The sequence below is a fragment of the Gymnodraco acuticeps genome, unplaced genomic scaffold, assembly GCF_902827175.1.
Source record: "Gymnodraco acuticeps unplaced genomic scaffold, fGymAcu1.1, whole genome shotgun sequence".
In the NCBI taxonomy this organism is placed as follows: Eukaryota; Metazoa; Chordata; class Actinopteri; order Perciformes; family Bathydraconidae; genus Gymnodraco; species Gymnodraco acuticeps.
Genome location: NW_022989982.1, coordinates 2,567,012 through 2,586,703, shown reverse-complemented (window position 1 = coordinate 2,586,703; position 19,692 = coordinate 2,567,012). Strand labels below are relative to the sequence as shown.

General features: G+C 41.6%; 3 protein-coding genes and 1 non-coding gene across 4 annotated transcripts; all 4 read left to right on the top strand.

Annotated features, from left to right (window-relative positions):
* Positions 1-518: 518 nt before the first annotated feature.
* Positions 519-2,344, top strand: LOC117543679. Its single transcript, XM_034212126.1, has 6 exons — positions 519-590; positions 687-749; positions 824-882; positions 957-1,391; positions 1,576-2,191; positions 2,271-2,344. Coding segments are annotated over exons 2-5 (1,101 nt in total). The 5' UTR covers positions 519-590; positions 687-747; the 3' UTR covers positions 2,181-2,191; positions 2,271-2,344.
* A 9,024-nt stretch (positions 2,345-11,368) lies between these two features.
* On the top strand, positions 11,369-12,417 carry LOC117543617 (protein SPT2 homolog). The gene is made up of 3 exons (XM_034211989.1): positions 11,369-11,395; positions 11,470-11,528; positions 11,603-12,417. Coding segments are annotated over exons 1-3 (876 nt in total). The 5' UTR covers positions 11,369-11,393.
* A 5,602-nt stretch (positions 12,418-18,019) lies between these two features.
* Positions 18,020-19,552, top strand: rps20 (ribosomal protein S20). The gene is made up of 4 exons (XM_034212129.1): positions 18,020-18,167; positions 18,867-18,966; positions 19,145-19,218; positions 19,330-19,552. Exons 1-4 carry the CDS (start codon positions 18,165-18,167, stop codon positions 19,510-19,512), a joined length of 360 nt encoding a protein of 119 aa, XP_034068020.1. The 5' UTR covers positions 18,020-18,164; the 3' UTR covers positions 19,513-19,552.
* Positions 19,011-19,078, top strand: LOC117543683. The gene has a single exon (XR_004568586.1). It is a non-coding gene; the product is annotated as a small nucleolar RNA U54 (small nucleolar RNA).
* Positions 19,553-19,692: the final 140 nt, after the last annotated feature.

The following is a 19,692-nucleotide window of genomic DNA, read 5'->3' as shown; positions in this document are numbered from 1 at the left end:
TGCCTTGCCTTGCCTTGCCTTGACTGCTGAGGGGGGTCTGTAACAGCCCAGCACCATGACCTGTTGACCCTTTGCCACTTCAATATTCAAGGCTAAAAATGTGAGTTGCTTACTGATTTGGAAACCAACGTGGTTAAACAGCTACGCCACTGGTACAGCGCCCGGGGAGCAATGAAAGTGGGGGGGAAGGGGTATGTCCGGTGCCTTGCTCAAGGGCACCACGGCAGGGTGTGCATTATATAAAAATTAAAACAAAGACAATTCAACAACCAATACATTATTTGAACACTTAGTATTTTTATACTTTAGCCGCACTTACTGTACAAACATATAATATATAAATGTAGGTTGCTCCCGGCCGACACTTGTGTCTTTTCAATTTTGTATTCATGATTCATACAATGTAGTGTCAATGAAAGGGAGCTGCCTGGACCTTTTCACATTGAACACACCTCAGGTGTCCTTGTTGGCAGGTGTTCCCACTTAAACAGTAATTAACACAGCCTTGAGGATCCTTTAAAAGAAGCTTCTTTGGATTCTGAAGACATTGTGGAAAGCTGCTTGTTGGAGACGCTTGTTGCAGTTAGCAGGTATTAACTGTGGTTTGGGTGTTTCATTTTTTTATTTGTACTTTGTGCTACCTAATTGTTAATATGACCACTTTTGTCTATGCTTTACCTCTACAGTTGCTTGAAGAAATCACACAGCATACATATCCTGAATGTACCTGGATCTCTAACTAAAATCATGTACGTAGACAACTGACTTGTAGCTTATTGATTGGTAAGATTGAAACCTAATCTAAAATGAAATCTCTTTGCAGGATGTTGTGGATTTCCTGCTTGCTTATTGGCTACATAACCTGTCATCCTATACAACAAGGTGAGACGATATTGCCTTAAGATTTTTACAATAAAATAGAGTAAAGTGCTAACATGTTTTTCCTTTTGAAACAGAAACTGCTGCTCCACGCTTCATGCATTGGCCACCCCCTTCTAGCTATCGGTATTGGGAAAGAAGGGCCAGTTCTGATCCGGGCAGCAGCTCCTATCTACCAGTTGTACCCGTACTGAGATCTAACAACGCTCCTGAACTTCCCGCTCTTCTAGAGGCCAGTTCCAGTGCTGGCCCTGGCAATTACAGGGCTCCAGATTTCTACCGCAGCCCTAACATGGCTGTGGTTAAAGATGACAATGCTAGTTTAAGGGATGAACGCTATAACAGCCTTGTGGTTCGTGAACCTGAGGTTGCTTATGCAGCGTCTAGATATGACACCAGTGCTCCAGAGGGCAATGTTGGTAGCTATTATAATTTTAAAGATGCTAGTTGGATGGATGGGCGCTATAACAACCCTCAGGTCAGTGAGCCTGAGGTTGCATATGCAGGGAATGGTTATAACAGCAATATTCAAGTTGTCGACTATGGTAGCTCAGCTAGGCCTGGTTTGAGCTCTGAACCTGCTGGTGAAGAGGAACCTAAGCCAGTCTTCAGCGAGGTGGCTGGTCCCGCTCTTCTAGAGGCCAGTTCCAGTGCTGGCCCTGGCAATTACAGGGCTTCCTGCATATGCAGGGAATGGTTATAACAGCAATATTCAAGTTGTCGACTATGGTAGCTCAGCTAGGCCTGGTTTGAGCTCTGAACCTGCTGGTGAAGAGGAACCTAAGCCAGTCTTCAGCGAGGTGGCTGGTCCCGCTCTTCTAGAGGCCAGTTCCAGTGCTGGCCCTGGCAATTACAGGGCTCCTGCATATGCAGGGAATGGTTATAACAGCAATATTCAAGTTGTCGACTATGGTAGCTCAGCTAGGCCTGGTTTGAGCTCTGAACCTGCTGGTGAAGAGGAACCTAAGCCAGTCTTCAGCGAGGTGGCTGGTCCCGCTCTTCTAGAGGCCAGTTCCAGTGCTGGCCCTGGCAATTACAGGGCTCCTGCATATGCAGGGAATGGTTATAACAGCAATATTCAAGTTGTCGACTATGGTAGCTCAGCTAGGCCTGGTTTGAGCTCTGAACCTGCTGGTGAAGAGGAACCTGAGCCAGTCTTCAGCGAGGTGGCTGGTCTGGAGCCAGTCTCCTCCTTTAGCTCGCGTTCGAGATACCAACGCAAAAGGTCACAAGTTGCTCAAACCCGCTACATCCCAGGAGAGCCTGTTCCCTGGCACGCTCCAAGCAAATATGTCTTCTAAAGACCTTGCTGGTAAGACACAATTTGCTAAATGCCCTGTTTCTGTATCCATCATCCAACTGATGATTCACAAATGTTTTTGCTTTTGCAGGTCTTTAGTTCCAGATGACTGACTGCTGCTTTTCTTAATGTCAATATACCAATAAACTGTGCTTTCACAAAGGCTTTTGTAAATCTGTCTTTATTTTGGAATGTTGGCACAGCATATGACTTTGGTGAAATTGCAAAACTTTTACAAATGCCTTCAACTTAAACTGCAGCCATCCAACTGCTCTGTAGAAACTGTGAAAAGGGGATGGCGTTGGTTTGGATTTCGTTTTTTTTTTTTTAAATGCTTGTGTTTACAGAAGTATTATCACATTTAGCAATGGGACACAAAACACGTTTTCATTTCCTTTCAAATCTTTATTTAATCAGGTGAATCTCATGAGATCATCAATCTCTTTTTCAAGAGACCTGCAGCAGTAGGTTACACATGAAGACAAACACAAAAAGGACATCATACAACACAGTTACAGATTTACATACTTATCAACATTTGAAGTGGCAACCACTTCAAGTATTTTTTCTTGTGCAGTAAACAAATCCAAAGCGGTCCCTGGTGTCTTTTTGGCTTTTGAAAATAGCATTACCTTCGTTTTATCAACATTTAAAAGAAGCTTTAGTTAGAGCTGAGTCTGAATAATAAAACAGCCTGCAATTTAACAACAGCCTCCTTAATGGAGGGACCTACACAATACATCCCGGTATCGTCGACCTAAACTGTTGTAGATGGAGAATAATAGTGGACCTAAAACAGAACCTTGTGGTACACCATTAGTAATGTTTAACCACTCAGATGTGAGCCCATCAAATTGAACGCATTGGGAGCTTTCAGAGAGGTAGTTCACAAACCACCCCACTGCATGGCTGGATATGCCAATACTGGCCAGCCTCTGCTTCAAGATATGATGATCGACGGCATTGAACGCTTTGGAAATATCAATAAACAGAGCTGCACAACTCTGCTTATTGTCTAAAATACCAGCAATATCATTCACTACTTTCATTGTCGCAGTGATGGTGCTATGTTGCTTTCTGAAACCTGACTAATGTTTACATAGGATGTCATTTATACATAAACACTCCTTTACCTGTTCCCTCACTAGGCGTTCAAGAACCTTAGCCAGAACTGACAATTTAGAGAAGGGCCTATAATTATTTAATAAAGTGGCCTCCCCTCTTTTTAGTAAAGGCAGGACATAAGCTGACTTCCATATTTTTGGAATTTTGCTGAGGGAGAGGTTAAAAAGAGTAGTGAGAGGTGGTACAATAAAATCTGCAGCTATCTTTAAAAAGAAAGGTTCTACGTTGTCCGGGCCAGCCGGTTTCTTAGGATCTAACTTGGTTAAGGCTTCATGAACAACATCAATAGTAAAAGGAGAAAAACTGAAAGGGTTTTCCAAACCACATTGTTCAGAGTCACAGACTGTGGTGTTCAAAGAAGCAGAGTTAGTAACAGAATCAAACAGAGAGCCACAGGACACAAAATGTTCATTAAAACAAATTAACATAGTGGCCCTGTCCGATATAGAGCCAGATGCTGTGGCAAGGCAAGGAGGTAGCTCATTACGGCTTTCCCTGGTGGATAACGATTTAATGGCTTTCCAACATTTTCTAGGATTATTTAGGCTTTTTTGTGGTAACTGACAGATAATACTTAGACTCAGCACTTTTGATTTGCGATGTGAAGCTATTTCTTAGCTGCCTAAAGCGTAGCCATTCTACCTCTGAGCCTGATTGCCTAGCCTTTGCCCAGGCCTTGAGGATCAAAAAAACCAAGATAAAAATAAGACCATGCAGTTTTAACATCATCACACAGATCGATTTTTCCCCAATCAAAACCATACAGATCATGTACAAAACCCTGCTCCACAAAATGTTTTGTGTCTCTCTTTATGACAATGCGAGGTTTACCGTGTTGGACCTTTGTGTCCCTAATTGTGGCTACAACACAGTGGTCACTCACATCATTTTCAAATACTCCCACAGATGAGTATTTATGGGGAACATTAGTTAAAATGAGATCTATTAAGGATGACTTATTTGGGGACTTAATATTTGGGCGAGTAGGACTGTCTACAATCTGAGTAACATTTAATGAGATACAAAGGTTTTTAAAATCCTCTGACACTGTAGTTAACCAGTCCCAGTTAAAATCGCCAAGTGGCACTATTTCCTTGTAGTCAAGTTGAGATAAAAGATTTGCTAACGAAGACAAAGAGTCCTTCTTGCAAAAGAATGGACAAAGGCAGGCTAACTCAAAGCTAGTTAGCAGCTATAAGGATTCCAAGGAACAGGAGGGCTGTGTACCGGGTAATAAATCTACAAGTGGTAGTCCTCCCTGGAAATGTCTGGGTGCAAGGCCTAAGAGTAAATCATTTCCATGGGATTTGGGAGGACGAACAACAGGCAGAGCCCAGGAAAAGCGCCTCTTCAAACCCTATTCATACTAAACAGCCGTGGACAGCTGCTAAAGGGAGAACTACAAACAATCCTCCTAAACCACAGAGTGTGCCAATCCAGAACAGATACGATCCACTGACCCAGAACCGGAGATCTCTTTCTGATGACCTGGATAACCTGTCCTCTTCACACAGCAGGGTAAGAACGAATAGCTACTCCAAAAGTAAAAGACTAGAGGGAAAGCTAACGACTGGGCCTGAAACTCTGATTGTGGGCGACTGCTTTAAGAGATGTAAAAAGTCTGTGTAGTAAGAACAACACCAAAGTACTTTCCCAAGGATATGGCCTCTGACTTTCCTGTGAAGATCCTGCATATTGGGGCTGAACATCCGACTGTAAAAAATGTGGTACCGCACATTGGGACAAATGATGTTGTGAAACAACAGTCAGAAGTGCTGAAAGAAGACTTTAAATGTTTGTTGGAAACTGTCAGCTCTCTAAATGCAAAGGTGTTCATCAGTGGCCCTCTACCGCCAGTCAGAAGAGGAGTGGAGAGATTCAGCAAATTGTTTGCACTGAACACCTGGCTTTCAACTGCCTGTACTGACCATTCTGTCCATTTTATTGACAACTTTAACTTTTTCTGGGACCGCAGACATCTTTTTAAGGCAAATGGATTTTGCCTGAACAAGTCAGGAGTGAAATTGTTTATCTCTAACATATTCAACTGCCTGCGTCATCAATCTGTTCCCTCTGCCAAGGACAACCAAGAAGAGGAATCAAAGCAAGAGAAAGACACAACACATCGCTCAGAAAACCTTGAAAATCACTGCACCCACCTGAGGAATATCTTGATTATGGGAGACAAATAGAGGAGTCTCCCCCGCCCTTCACCCCCACTATCACCTCTGAGGATACTGTTCCTTCACCCCACAGCTCTCTCTACTCTCCGTTCACCCTTTCACCCTGCCCACCCTCCATGACCAAACTAAGGCGATACGCAGGGTTGGCAGCATGTCCTTTAACCCCGCTCCTCAACGACGCCCATCTAAATCACCGAAGCAGAGACGCGCACCATCTCCCCCGTCTTCATCACTGTGCCTACGTCAACCACCTCCCCCCCCTGGCAGCATGTCCTTTACCCCCGCCCTTCTACGACGCCCACCAAATTCACCGAAGCAGAGACGCACACCATCTCCCCCGTCTTCATCACCGTGCCTACGTCAACCACCTCCCCCACCTTCAAGAAAGCATCTGCGGTCTCCGAAGCCTGATAAGGATGTGTGTGTACAAAACGCAACAAACTCTAACTGATATGTGTTGGGTCCAGGCTCAACGGCGTATGGCACTCTCAACTCTTTCCAGGACATACCGGGGCCCTGCCTGCCAGTAGCTTTGCCGATATCTGTGTTGATAGGTAATAAATTAAGAGCGATGAATCAGCTTGGAAACAGGAAGTGCTCAAATGTTTGTGTGAGTTTATCAAATTTAGCAGTGATTCCATGTCAGCCACAGCTTGTCACAAAAATCTTACTGATTGTGTATTCAACAAACTTAAACTAGCTTTATTAAATGTCAGGTCTTTGGCAGGAAAAACATTTTTAATCAATGATTTTATCACTGAGCACAATCTCGATTTTATGTTTTTAACGGAAACTTGGATTGAACAAAATCACAGTGCAGCTGTTCTTATTTAATCAACCCCTCCCAACTTTAGTTTTATGAGTCAGGAAAGAATGCATAAGAAATGGGGTGGAGTTGCTATTTTGTTCAATGATTCCATTCAATGCAGGAAGACATCTTATGGGAACTTTGCTTCTTTTGAATATGTGGCCCTTCAGCTGAAATGCTCCTCTCGAGCTCTGTTCCTAAATATCTATAGTCCACCCAAATACTGTGCGAGCTTTTTTGATGACTTTACTGAACTATAGTGTGTATTAACTGTATTAACTATAGTGTGTATTAACTTTTACCGTCTAGTCATTGTTGGTGATTTTAACATCCATGTTGACAACCCCCAGGACTGTTTTGTGTTCTTGATAACTATGGACAGACTCAGCATGTGACGGAGCCCACACACAATAAGGGGCACACTCTGGACTTAATTATCTCAAAGGGTCTGAATATCTCTAAGGTTATGGTGACTGATGTTGCACTCTCTGACCATTCCTGTGTTTTCTTTGAGAGCTCTATTTCTGTTCACAAAATTGTTCAAAAAGAGGTAACCACAAAGCGACATTTAACTGAAAATACTAGGGAAATGTTTACTCAGAGTTTTTCTTCCACACTTGCCCCTGCTAACATCTCAGTAAATGAGCTAGTAGATCATTTTAATAAAACAATTAAAAATGTTATAGATGCCATTACTCCAACTAAGGTAAAGGAAGTGACTGGCAAGAAAATATCTCCATGGAGAAAGGCCATGACCGTGAAAACAGAAAAAAGAGAGTGTCGAAAAGCTGAACGTAGGTGGCGAAAAACAAATCTCCAGGTTCATTCTGAAATCTAGAAAGAGAGACTTGGCCTTTATAATTTGGATTTGAAAAGCGCACGACAGTCTTTCTTCTCTGACATCATTACCATAAACAAAAACAACGCACGTGCCTTGTTTGCTACCGTCGACAGACTAACAAACCCCCCAGTGTCAGTAGCCTCTGAAATTGTATCCACCAGGGACTGCAATGATTTTGTCTTCTTCTTCACTGACAAAATTCAGAAAATCAGACAAGCAGTCACTGGCCGTTTCTCAATCTCGAGGATTCTGGCTTCCAAGCCAATATTTCAAGGACGCTACGTCATCGAGTGCCGCCGAAGGACTGTTCCAATCTCCAGCATACTTGGAATTCCACCGAGGCCGCGTCCTTGGTTTGGGGGAAATTTCGAGGCTGCACATGGGTAGACGTTGCGTCCTTAGAATCCCCACAATGCTTTGCGCAAGGACCAATTTCAAAAACCCTTGCGGAGAATTGCTGAACCAATGCAGCACACATTTAAATGTAAGTATAGTGGCGTAGAACATGTGTTGGTAAATATGTTACATTTGTTTGTTATCACCAAAAATGTGTTCCGTGAAAGTAAAGCAAGTTCATAATTAGATAGACATCGTGAGGTATTTATTTTCGGTACAGTTTATGTTGAAACCGTTAGAGAGAGTGGCACACTTGTTAGTCTGTTCCATTCTTCTTCGTTTTCCGAAGCCTTGGCTTGGAAGCATACTTGCTTCGTTTCTGAAGGAAGTGACTTGGAAGTACGCGACTACCAAGCCAGCATCCTCGCGATTGAGAAACGGCCAGTGCCTCTGCATCAGGTACAGCAAATGTGTTGTCCCTGTGTCCACCTAATATCAATTCAAACACCACGACACAATTCCATCAGATTAATGATAACAACCTAGAGGACATTATTCAACTTCTGAAATCCTCCTCCTGCTGCCTTGATATTATTCCAACAGGATTTTTCAAAGATGTTTTTCATTGCATGGCCTCAGATCTACTTCACATAGTAAACAAGTCTCTTCACTCAGGTGTTTTTCCACAGGCCCTGAAAACTGAAGTCATTAAACCGCTCTTAAAAAAGAATAATCTAGATGCTTCAGTAATGAACAATTACAGGCCCATATCAAACCTGCCATTTCTAGGTAAAATCATTGAAAAAGTTGTTTTTCAACAGTTGAGTAATTTCTTGCATTTAAATAACTGTTTTGATGTGTTCCAGTCAGGCTTTCGTCCAAACCACAGCGCCGAGACTGCTCTTGTAAAGGTCTTCAATGACATCCACTTAAACACAGACAGTGGCAGAACTTCAGTGTTAGTATTTTTAGATCTCAGTGCTGCGTTTGACACTGTTGACCACAGCATATTACTAGACCGACTGGAAAACCGGGTGGGACTTTCGGAAACAGTTCTAAATTGGTTTGAATCCTACTTAAAGGACAGAAAAAACGTTGTTTCTATAGGTAAATACTAGGGCTGTCAGTCGACTAAAATATTGAATCGCGATTAATCGCATGATTGTCCATAGTTAATCGCGATTAATCGCAAATTAATCGCACATTTTTGATCTGTTCTAAATGTACCTTAGAGGAATATTTTTCAAGTTTTTAATATTCTTATCAACATATGAGTGGACAAATATGCTTTATGCTAATGTTTATTATCATTTGAACAATGACAAATATTTCCATGAATATTAAACACAACAACCTCTGAACATTACAAATATTCGCCTCAATTCAACCTGGAACCTCTCTCATACAATAATACAATACAAATGGTATGTGTGTGTGTGTGTGTGTGTGTGTGTGTGTGTGTGTGTGTGTGTGTGTGTGTGTGTGTGTGTGTGTGTGTGTGTGTGTGTGTGTGTGTGTGTGTGTGTGTGTGTGTGTGTGTGTGTGGTGTGTGTGTGTGTGTGTGTGTGTGTGTGTGTGTGTGTGTGTGTGTGTGTGTGTGTGTGTGTGTGTGTGTGTGTGTGTGTGTGTGTGTGTGTGTGTGTGTGTGTGCTGGAGCTATGTGCAACTCAAGGCATATGCTCGAACGGGAGCTGCCTGGACGCTGCAATCATGTTGCGCGCACTATCCGTGCTGAGTGTGCTGACTTTTCGTACAATGTCCCACTGTCTGGCTTCCTGCATAAAGTCAAGTGCTCGGCGCAGTTGTGGCGAAATGTCGCTCCTCTGTTTTCATTTAAACAGCTCCTTAGATCCGTTAGCGCAGCTAGCTAGCACCAGATGCTAACAACAACAATGCACGCAAGGTCTCTCTCTCGCTCGCTCGGGCCACACATACACACCCTCCCGGTCCTCCCAATAGCCAGTCGGTGCCTGCCGGTGAGCGTGGAAGTGTGGTCTGCCACAAGCGGGCGGCAGGAGCGGGGCTGTCAGCATCAGCTTGTAGATGGTATTTTAAACTCGAAGCGCTCTGAAACTACGGGGCGGCCGAGGAAAAAAAATACACATGCGTTAATCGCGTTAAAATAATTAGTGGCGTTAATTATTTTTTGCGTTAACGCGTTATTAACGAGTTAACGAAAAACAACAAAATAAGTTACCATAGCTATGCAGATGACACACACATTTACGTAACAATTTCACCAGGAGACTATGCTCCAATTCAAACACTGAGTAAGTGCATTGCACAAATCAATGACTGGATGTGTCAGAACTTTCTCCAATTAAACAAAGATAAAACTGAGGTAATGGTTTTTGGAGCCAAGTCAGAACGTATAAAAGTTAGCGCTGAGCTTCAGTCTGCAATGTTCAAAACAACAGATAAAGCCAGAAATCTAGGTGTAGTCATGGACTCTGACCTGAGTTTCAACAGTCACATTAAAACAGTTACTAAATCAGCCTACTATCACCTAAAGAATATTTCTAGGATTAAAAGACTAATGTCACAGCAGGATTTGGAAAAACTTGTCCATGCTTTTATCTTCAGTAGACTCGACTACTGTAATGGTGTCTTTACAGGTCTCACTAAAAAATCTATTAGAAAGCTGCAGCTGATTCAGAACGCCGCTGCTCGAGTCCTCACTAACACTAAGAAAGTGGATCATATCACTCCTGTTCTGAAGTCTTTACACTGGCTTCCTGTGTGTCAAAGAATAGATTTCAAAAATATTGCTGATGGTTTATAAAGCACTGAATGGTTTAGGCCCAAAATACATTTCTGAACTGCTGCTAAATTATGAACCACCCAGATCTCTCAGGTCTTCTGGGACTGGTCAGCTTTCTGACCCCAGAGTCAGAACTAAACATGGAGAAGCAGCGTTCAGTTATTATGCTCCAAATATCTGGAACAAACTCCCAGAAACCTGCAGGTCCGCTGCAACTCTGACTACTTTTAAATCCAGGCTGAAGACTTTTCTTTTTGCCGCTGCTTTTAATTGAACTATTCATATCTTAAATTGCACTGTAACTTTTATCCATGTATTTTTTCTTTTAATGTTTATTTTATTATCTTTGCTTTTTAATGACTGATTTTAAATGCCATTTTCTTAATGTCTTTCATTTTTTGTAAAACACTTTGAATTGCCTTGCCTTGCCTTGCCTTGACTGCTGAGGGGGGTCTGTAACAGCCCAGCACCATGACCTGTTGACCCTTTGCCACTTCAATATTCAAGACTAAAAATGTGAGTTGCTTACTGATTTGGAAACCAACGTGGTTACACAGCTACGCCACTGGTACAGCGCCCGGGGAGCAATGGGAGTGGGGGGGGAAGGGGTATGTCCGGTGCCTTGCTCAAGGGCACCACGGCAGGGTGTGCATTATATACAAATTAAAACAAAGACAATTCAACAACCAATACATTTTTTGAACACTTAGTATTTTTATACTTTAGCCGCACTTACTGTACAAACATATAATATATAAATGTAGGTTGCTCCCGGCCGACACTTGTGTCTTTTCAATGTTGTATTCATGATTCATACAATGTAGTGTCAATGAAAGGGAGCTGGACCTTTTCACATTGAACACACCTCAGGTGTCCTTGTTGGCAGGTGTTCCCACTTAAACAGTCATTAACACAGCCTTGAGGATCCTTTAAAAGAAGCTTCTTTGGATTCTGAAGACATTGTGGAAAGCTGCTTGTTGGAGACGCTTGTTGCAGTTAGCAGGTATTAACTGTGGTTTGGGTGTTTCATTTTTTTATTTGTACTTTGTGCTACCTAATTGTTAATATGACCACTTTTGTCTATGCTTTACCTCTACAGTTGCTTGAAGAAATCACACAGCATACATATCCTGAATGTACCTGGATCTCTAACTAAAATCATGTACGTAGACAACTGACTTGTAGCTTATTGATTGGTAAGATTGAAACCTAATCTAAAATGAAATCTCTTTGCAGGATATTGTGGATTTCCTGCTTGCTTATTGGCTACATAACCTGTCATCCTATACAACAAGGTGAGACGATATTGCCTTAAGATTTTTACAATAAAATAGAGTAAAGTGCTAACATGTTTTTCCTTTTGAAACAGAAACTGCTGCTCCACGCTTCATGCATTGGCCACCCCCTTCTAGCTATCGGTATTGGGAAAGAAGGGCCAGTTCGGACCCGGGCAGCAGCTCCTATCTACCAGTTGTACCCGTACTGAGATCTAACAAAGCTCCTGAACTTCCCGCTCTTCAAGAGGCCAGTTCCAGTGCTGGCCCTGGCAATTACAGGGCTCCTGCATATGCAGGGAATGGTTATAACAGCAATATTCAAGTTGTCGACTATGGTAGCTCAGCTAGGCCTGGTTTGAGCTCTGAACCTGCTGGTGAAGAGGAACCTAAGCCAGTCTTCAGCGAGGTGGCTGGTCCCGCTCTTCTAGAGGCCAGTTCCAGTGCTGGCCCTGGCAATTACAGGGCTCCTGCATATGCAGGGAATGGTTATAACAGCAATATTCAAGTTGTCGACTATGGTAGCTCAGCTAGGCCTGGTTTGAGCTCTGAACCTGCTGGTGAAGAGGAACCTAAGCCAGTCTTCAGCGAGGTGGCTGGTCCCGCTCTTCTAGAGGCCAGTTCCAGTGCTGGCCCTGGCAATTACAGGGCTCCTGCATATGCAGGGAATGGTTATAACAGCAATATTCAAGTTGTCGACTATGGTAGCTCAGCTAGGCCTGGTTTGAGCTCTGAACCTGCTGGTGAAGAAGAACCTGAGCCAGTCTTCAGCGAGGTGGCTGGTCTGGAGCCAGTCTCCTCCTTTAGCTCGCGTTCGAGATACCAACGCAAAAGGTCACAAGTTGCTCAAACCCGCTACATCCCAGGAGAGCCTGTTCCCTGGCACGCTCCAAGCAAATATGTCTTCTAAAGACCTTGCTGGTAAGACACAATTTGCTAAATGCCCTGTTTCTGTATCCATCATCCAACTGATGATTCACAAATGTTTTTGCTTTTGCAGGTCTTTAGTTCCAGATGACTGACTGCTGCTTTTCTTAATGTCAATATACCAATAAACTGTGCTTTCATAAAGGCTTTTGTAAATCTGTCTTTATTTTTGGAATGTTGGCACAGCATATGACTGAAATTGCAAAACTTTTACAAATGCTTTCAACTTAAACTGCAGCCATCCAACTGCTCTGTAGAAACTGTGAAAAGGAGATGGCGTTGGTTTGGATTTAGCTTTTTTTAAATGCTTGTTTACAGAAGTATTATCACTTTTAGCCATGGGACACAAAACATGTTTTCATTTCAAATCTTTATTTAACCAGGTGAATCCCATTTAGATCATCGATCTCTTTTTCAAGAGACCTGCAGTAGGTTACACATGACGACAGAAAAACAAAAAGGACATCATACAACACAGTTACAGGTTTACAATTTACATACCTATCAACATTTGCAGGTAAAGTATCAGATTGCATAGCATTTATCCGTGCAGTGGAACCAAATTGCTCAGTTTCCATTATTTTTGTAGACTGTTCCAAGCAAGAGGAGCTGCGCACATAAAAGCTTTCGTCCCTATGTCAGTCCTAGCACTTGGCACATGTAACAAAACCACATCATGAGATCTCAGTTAATCGCTACTTGCAACTCTGTGTGATCAGAGAGCAGATATAAGACAGGAGTTTACCCAACATGGCTTTATATATGAACATGTACCAATGAGTGAGCCTCCACAGTAAGTGATGGCAAACAGGGTACAGTGATGAGTAAGTGCTTTCCAATTTATAACAAATCTCAGTGCACTGTGATAGGCAGCATATAACTTGTTCAGGTAATGGGTAGGTGCATTCATATAAACCAGATCACCATAGTCCAGCACAGGTAAAAAGGTCACAGTGACTAGCCTTTTCCTGGCCTCAAGTGAGAAACAGGACTTGTTTCTGAAAAAGAAACTTAGCCTAACCCTCAGCTTTTTGAAGCAGATTATTGACCTGAAGTTTAAAAGAGACAATCATCAAGCCAGATACCAAGGTATTTATAACAGGCAACCACTTCAAGTATTTTTCCTTGCGCAGTAAAAATATCCAAAGCGGTCCCTGGTGTCTTTTTGGCTTTTGAAAATAGCATTACCTTAGTTTTTATCAACATTTAAAAGAAGCTTTAGTTAGAGCTGAGTCTGAATAATATTAAAAACAGCCTGCAATTAACAACAGCCTCCTTAATGGAGGGGCCTACACAATACATCCCGGTATCGTCCGCGTGAAAATGTAAAGTTACTCCATCCACATTTTGACCTAAACTGTTGATGTAGATGGAGAATAATAGTGGACCTAAAACAGAACCTTGTGGCAGGGCCGGCCTTGACCAATTTGCTGCCCTAGGCAAGATTTTAGCTGGCGCGCCCCCCCCCAAAGGCAGACACTTACTATGACTCGCGCGTGCATGGTTGTGGTGTATATTGTGTAATATTGAAGTTCAAAGCATCAATCTGGTGCACTTTGAGAACAACATTAGGAAATCTATGGATACATCTCTCAACACAGAACTGTAAGTAGATTTTCTTTTTCTTTATGGATACTTTACAAATCACTCCCCTTTCAAACTGTATTCTTGTTTATTAATAACAATTTTTTTGTACTGTCATATAGTATTTTATACCTGTTTTTCACCTATTCTCTTATTTTTGTATAACTATAATGATCATATAAAGGTGTGCCTTTACCTCACTGAGCTGAGGTTATCAGAGCCTCTCAGTCTTTCAGGAGAGAGCTCTCTAAAGCTCTCCCCCCCCCCCCCCCCCCCCCCCCCCGCGGCCGTTTACACAGTAAATTCCAATGTTAATAAAAGCACACAGAAGCTGTGTACGTTTTTGGGGAGTTTGATTTATTTTAAATTAACACAAATATAAAATTAAAACCTATAATTGCACACTACCATTATTTTTTTTAAAAAAGAACAATTTCACATAAACCTCTGCTGGGGCAAGCTGGGGCAGTTCAACTTGATTTTTTTTGGGGGGGGTGTGTGTGCCATAGTTTATGGGCGCTGTACTTAATATAGGCGTAGTTCTGTTAGTATAAGATAATAATATGTACTTTGTTGATCCAAAATCGGGAAATTGTGTTATGAAATAAAAACTTTTTTTTTTTTTTTTCTAACTTTTTTTTTTTTTTTCTCCCCAATTTCCAGCGCTCCCTATGGGTTGATGCGCCCTTAGCATTCGCCTATACTGCCTATGCCGAGGGCCGGCCCTGCCTTGTGGTACACCATTAGTAATGTTTAACCACTCAGATGTGAGCCCATCAAATTGAACGCATTGGGAGCTTTCAGAGAGGTAGTTCACAAACCACCCCACTGCATGTCTGGATATGCCAATACTGGCCAGCCTCTGCTTCAAGATGTGATGATCGACGGTATCGAACGCTTTGGAAATATCAATAAACAGAGCTGCACAACTCTGCTTATTGTCTAAAATACCAGCAATATCCTTCACTACTTTCATTGTCGCAGTGATGGTGCTATGTTGCTTTCTGAAACCTGACTAATGTTTACATAGGATGTCATTTATACATAAACACTCCTTTACCTGTTCCCTCACTAGGCGTTCAAGAACCTTAGCCAGAACTGACAATTTAGAGATGGGCCTATAATTATTTAATAAAGTGGCCTCCCCTCCTTTTAGTAAAGGCAGGACATAAGCTGACTTCCATACTTTTGGAATTGTGCTGAGGGAGAGGTTAAAAAGAGTAGTGAGAGGTGGTGCAATATAATCTGCAGCTATTTTTAAAAAGAAAAGTTCTACGTTGTCCGGGCCAGCCGGTTTCTTAGGATCTAACTTGGTTAAGGCTTCATGAACAACATCAATAAAAGGAGAAAAACTGAAAGGATTTTCCAAACCACATTGTTCAGAGTCACAGACTGTGGTGTTCAAAGAAGCAGAGTTAGTAACAGAATCAAACAGAGAGCCACAGGACACAGAATGTTCATTAAATTAATTTAACATATTGGCCCTGTCCGATATAGAGCCAGATGCTGTGGCAAGGCAAGGAGGTAGCTCATTACGGATTTCACCGGTGGATAACGATTTAATGGCTTTCCAACATTTTCAAGGATTATTTAGGCTTTTTTGTGGTAACTGACAGATAATACTTAGACTCAGCACTTTTGATTTGCGATGTGAAGCTATTTCTTAGCTGCCTAAAGCGTAGCCATTCTACCTCTGAGCCTGATTGCCTAGCCTTTGCCCAGGCCTTGTTTCTCTCATGTAGGAGAATAGACAATTCAGCAGAGAACCAAGGATTGTCTCGTCCCTTCACTCTAAATGTACGCAGGGGTGCATGTCTATCAATAATTTCCATAAAACCAAGATAAAAATAAGACCATGCAGTTTTAACATCATCACACAGATCGATTTTTCCCCAATCAAAACCAAACACATCATGTACAAAACCCTGCTCCACAAAATGTTTTGTGTCTCTCTTATGACAATGCGAGGTTTTCCCTTTTGGACCTTTGTGTCCTTAATTGTGGCTACAACACAGTGGTCACTCACATCATTTGCAAATACTCCCACAGATGAGTATTTATGGGGAACATTAAAACTAGAGAATGCAATTCCTGAAGAAATTGCTTGTGGGAATGCTTTATGCTGAAAAGCTGACGCTAAACTGCTATGCTGAAATGTAATGTGTAAGAAGAAAGTGAATAATTTAGAACACTGGGGGCTTGAATGTGTGATAAGAGAATAAAATAAAATAAAAAGGCTTGGAAAAAAAGCAGAATATTTGAACTGCAAACTTTTGAACTAACTTGATGGCGAATGATCTGTCGCCATGCCGACGGCATTTGATGACATCCCATAATACGCTTTGATGTGTTGATGGCTGCATCGTTACCAAACCTGTGAACTTTTGGGCCGTTTGGAGCATTTTCACTGAAGTTATGAGAAAACGGTGTTTCATGGCGAGGGATGCGTACATTACATCAGATTTGATGTATCTGTGTTAACCATTATCTGAAGTCTGCTGCTCTGAGCATGTCAGTTGGAGTTATGACTTCATCGTGACACAGGTGTTTATATTTGAGATAACGACGTGTCCAGAGATCAAAGGTTTCCATTGAGAGGAGAGCATTTTCATTGTTCTGAATGAGAGATAAACCTCTTACATGTGAACGTTTTGTTGAAGAACCGTAACAGATATCGGTGAAATTTCAAAGCGTGAAGCATGTCAAGGAAGTTGAGCTGAAGTGTACTTTTGGTGTACTTTCAGGTTAATAATGTGGCCTTTTTGGCAGATTAACTAAAGGTGTGCGGCTGCTGTGGTGGGGAAAGGTGAGCTTACAATGGGGTTTAATGGAGACATGTTGAAAGTTTTCGTCACTTCATGCCCTCAAGAGGCATTTTGTTTAATTATTTTGCTCAATTATTTTTTATTTTTCAAGCTACGAGATGTTTTCCTACGTTTCTCATGAAGAAGTATGTCTCAGGAATGTAGGGTGTGGGAATTATGGCAGGTTTAAAAGAAAATATGAAGGCAAAATTAAATATGTCCTCCACTCTGTGACATCACGCCCTCTAAAATCTGAAGAAGTGCAAAATAACCCGGCGGAATAATAAATAATTTTGTGCGTAGCATAACAGATAGTTGGAATGCTGTATCAGCATGAACACATCTGTCCATCAGACAGCTGCTGCTGTGCCTCCTGTCATCATTAATGGACGTATCTTTAAAATGTCTGCTCAGAGGAGAGGATTTCTCATTTCTCTAAACGCCTGCTGCTTCCACTCCTCTCTCCACGGTTCCCCTCCTCGACTCCTCCGCTCACATCTCCTGTGGGCGGGACTAAGACACAAGGATAGGAGTCGAGGAGGGGAAATTAGAGAATTGAGAAGCCTTCTATGAAATCAAGGAAAATGTTGACAGTCTCAAATACCTTAACGTAAGGCCATTTAAAGACCAATGTTTGACCTGTCTCTTTATGCTCTTTGTTTCCAAATATATGTTAAATTAACCTAAATAACCTAGGCTGCATTCTATAAGATCATTACATTGTGCCACCATGTTCATCATCTTTAGCCTATTGATGATGCATGAGTTTTTTGGGAGGGTTTTCTCAAAACATACAAGAATCCTTTATCCTTTAGTTTAGTTTTTGTTAAAGAAAACAATAAAAATTAAAACATCTTCAGATGGATCCACTGGACTGAAAGAGGATTATAAATTGTTACCTGTTAATTAAACAATTGAATCTGACTGCCAGAAAAATTTAGCCAAGCAGAGTAAGAAAGTACAATATTAACCCCTGAGATGTATTTGAGAAGAAAAATAAAGAAGCACACAAGGGAAATAATCAAGAAAACGACATCAAATTGGTAATGAATAAAGCTATAATACTTCAGTAGGCCTATAGACTTTGTCAAAAAGATAAACACAAAACAGTCACTGCCCCCAAAAAAAAACTACAACATTGAATCCACTAGATGCCACTGTTGAATATAGAATTAACACTAACGAAGAAGTGTCTGACTTCCGGGTGAGCAGTACATAACCAGGAAACGGGCCTCTACTCGTTCCTTTTTCTCAAGAGCTAAACCACGTTGGTAGCTCATTTTCCTGGCTCACCGCTGTTCGTCTGAATTTCTTCCGAATAAGTCGGTCAGGGATACTCAAAATGGTATGTGTTGTTTGAATATAACTATTCTCTTGTAAGCATAGTGCCCTTGTAGTGAATTTGTGTTTCATTGCTTAACCTAAACGATTTTAATGAAGGCTACTTGCTAATGTTAGCTACAGCTTAAGCTACCCGAAGTAGATGTCCCGCCAGATATCATTCGCTAACTGGACTGCGTAATAATAATCCTCGGTTTAACACAATTATAAACCTGTTGGTACATAAGAAATATTGTATATCTTAAATCAAGACACTCACTATAATTCGGCCTACTTAAAAGTGCTCCAGCATCCATTGCTTGCAGTTGAATCATGTTAGTGCAGTGCTCCCATTGTGTCATATAGTTGGAAAAAGAGAAAATCACATGGCCGCTTATTAACAAATTGGTTGCATGCATCGACGGTGGAACTAGTCCATGGGTTATCTTAAACGACAATGTTTGTAGTAAATACTTTTTAATAGTTTAATATTCGGAATTCCACGTGCTAGTTCGTCGTGATGCATTTAGGTGCTCCACGTACATCTCCAGCGTGTTTGAAATCCGTAACCATTTGAAGTTCTATCCTGGCTTATTTAACTTACATCATCATATGCTATTTCTTCATGGATTAAGCCCTATATTAATGTTTCATATCCTTTTAATCAAAATGGTATTTCAAGACTAGTGTTTTTATGGGTTTTTTTCCCCCCCATTTTTTTCAGGCTTTCAAGGACACTGGCAAGGCACCTGTTGAGACTGAGGTTGCCATTCACCGCATCCGCATCACCCTCACCAGCCGCAATGTAAAGTCTCTGGAGAAAGGTAAATAATCTCATAATATACTTTGTGGAAATGCAACCTGTATGTGAGCGATGAAGACACACTTCCATCTGATAATTCATGACGATGTGATATACGCTATTCTGAGCCATTGCTTTAAAAATATCATGAGACATTTTTGTTTGCTCGTGTTTTTAAAGTAGTCTTTTTTTTGTATCAGTCTGTGCAGACTTGATCCGTGGGGCTAAGGAGAAGAGCCTGAAGGTGAAGGGACCAGTCCGCATGCCAACCAAGGTACTGATATACATGCACCTGAAATGTATTTATATTAAATCGAATATAGGCTCCCTGTCACTTCGATGTGGCAATTTGGATTCAAGCTAAAACGGTTTTCTCCCCCCTCAGACCCTGCGCATCACCACCAGGAAAACTCCCTGTGGTGAAGGATCCAAAACCTGGGATCGCTTCCAGATGAGGATCCACAAGCGCCTGATTGATCTGCACAGTCCATCTGAAATCGTTAAGCAGATCACCTCCATCAGCATCGAACCTGGTGTAGAGGTTGAAGTAACCATCGCTGATGCATAAATGATGCAGCTGACTGAATAAAGAAATAAAAAAAACTGTATTTATTGACTGCTGTTACTTTCTGAAGCATATTACTATATTTAACGCTCAAGTGCCCTTAAATGGCAGTTTGTGCGACCGGTATTTTGAAAATAATAAACTAGTAAACATGTTTTTTTTAGGTCCACCTGACTGATGTAC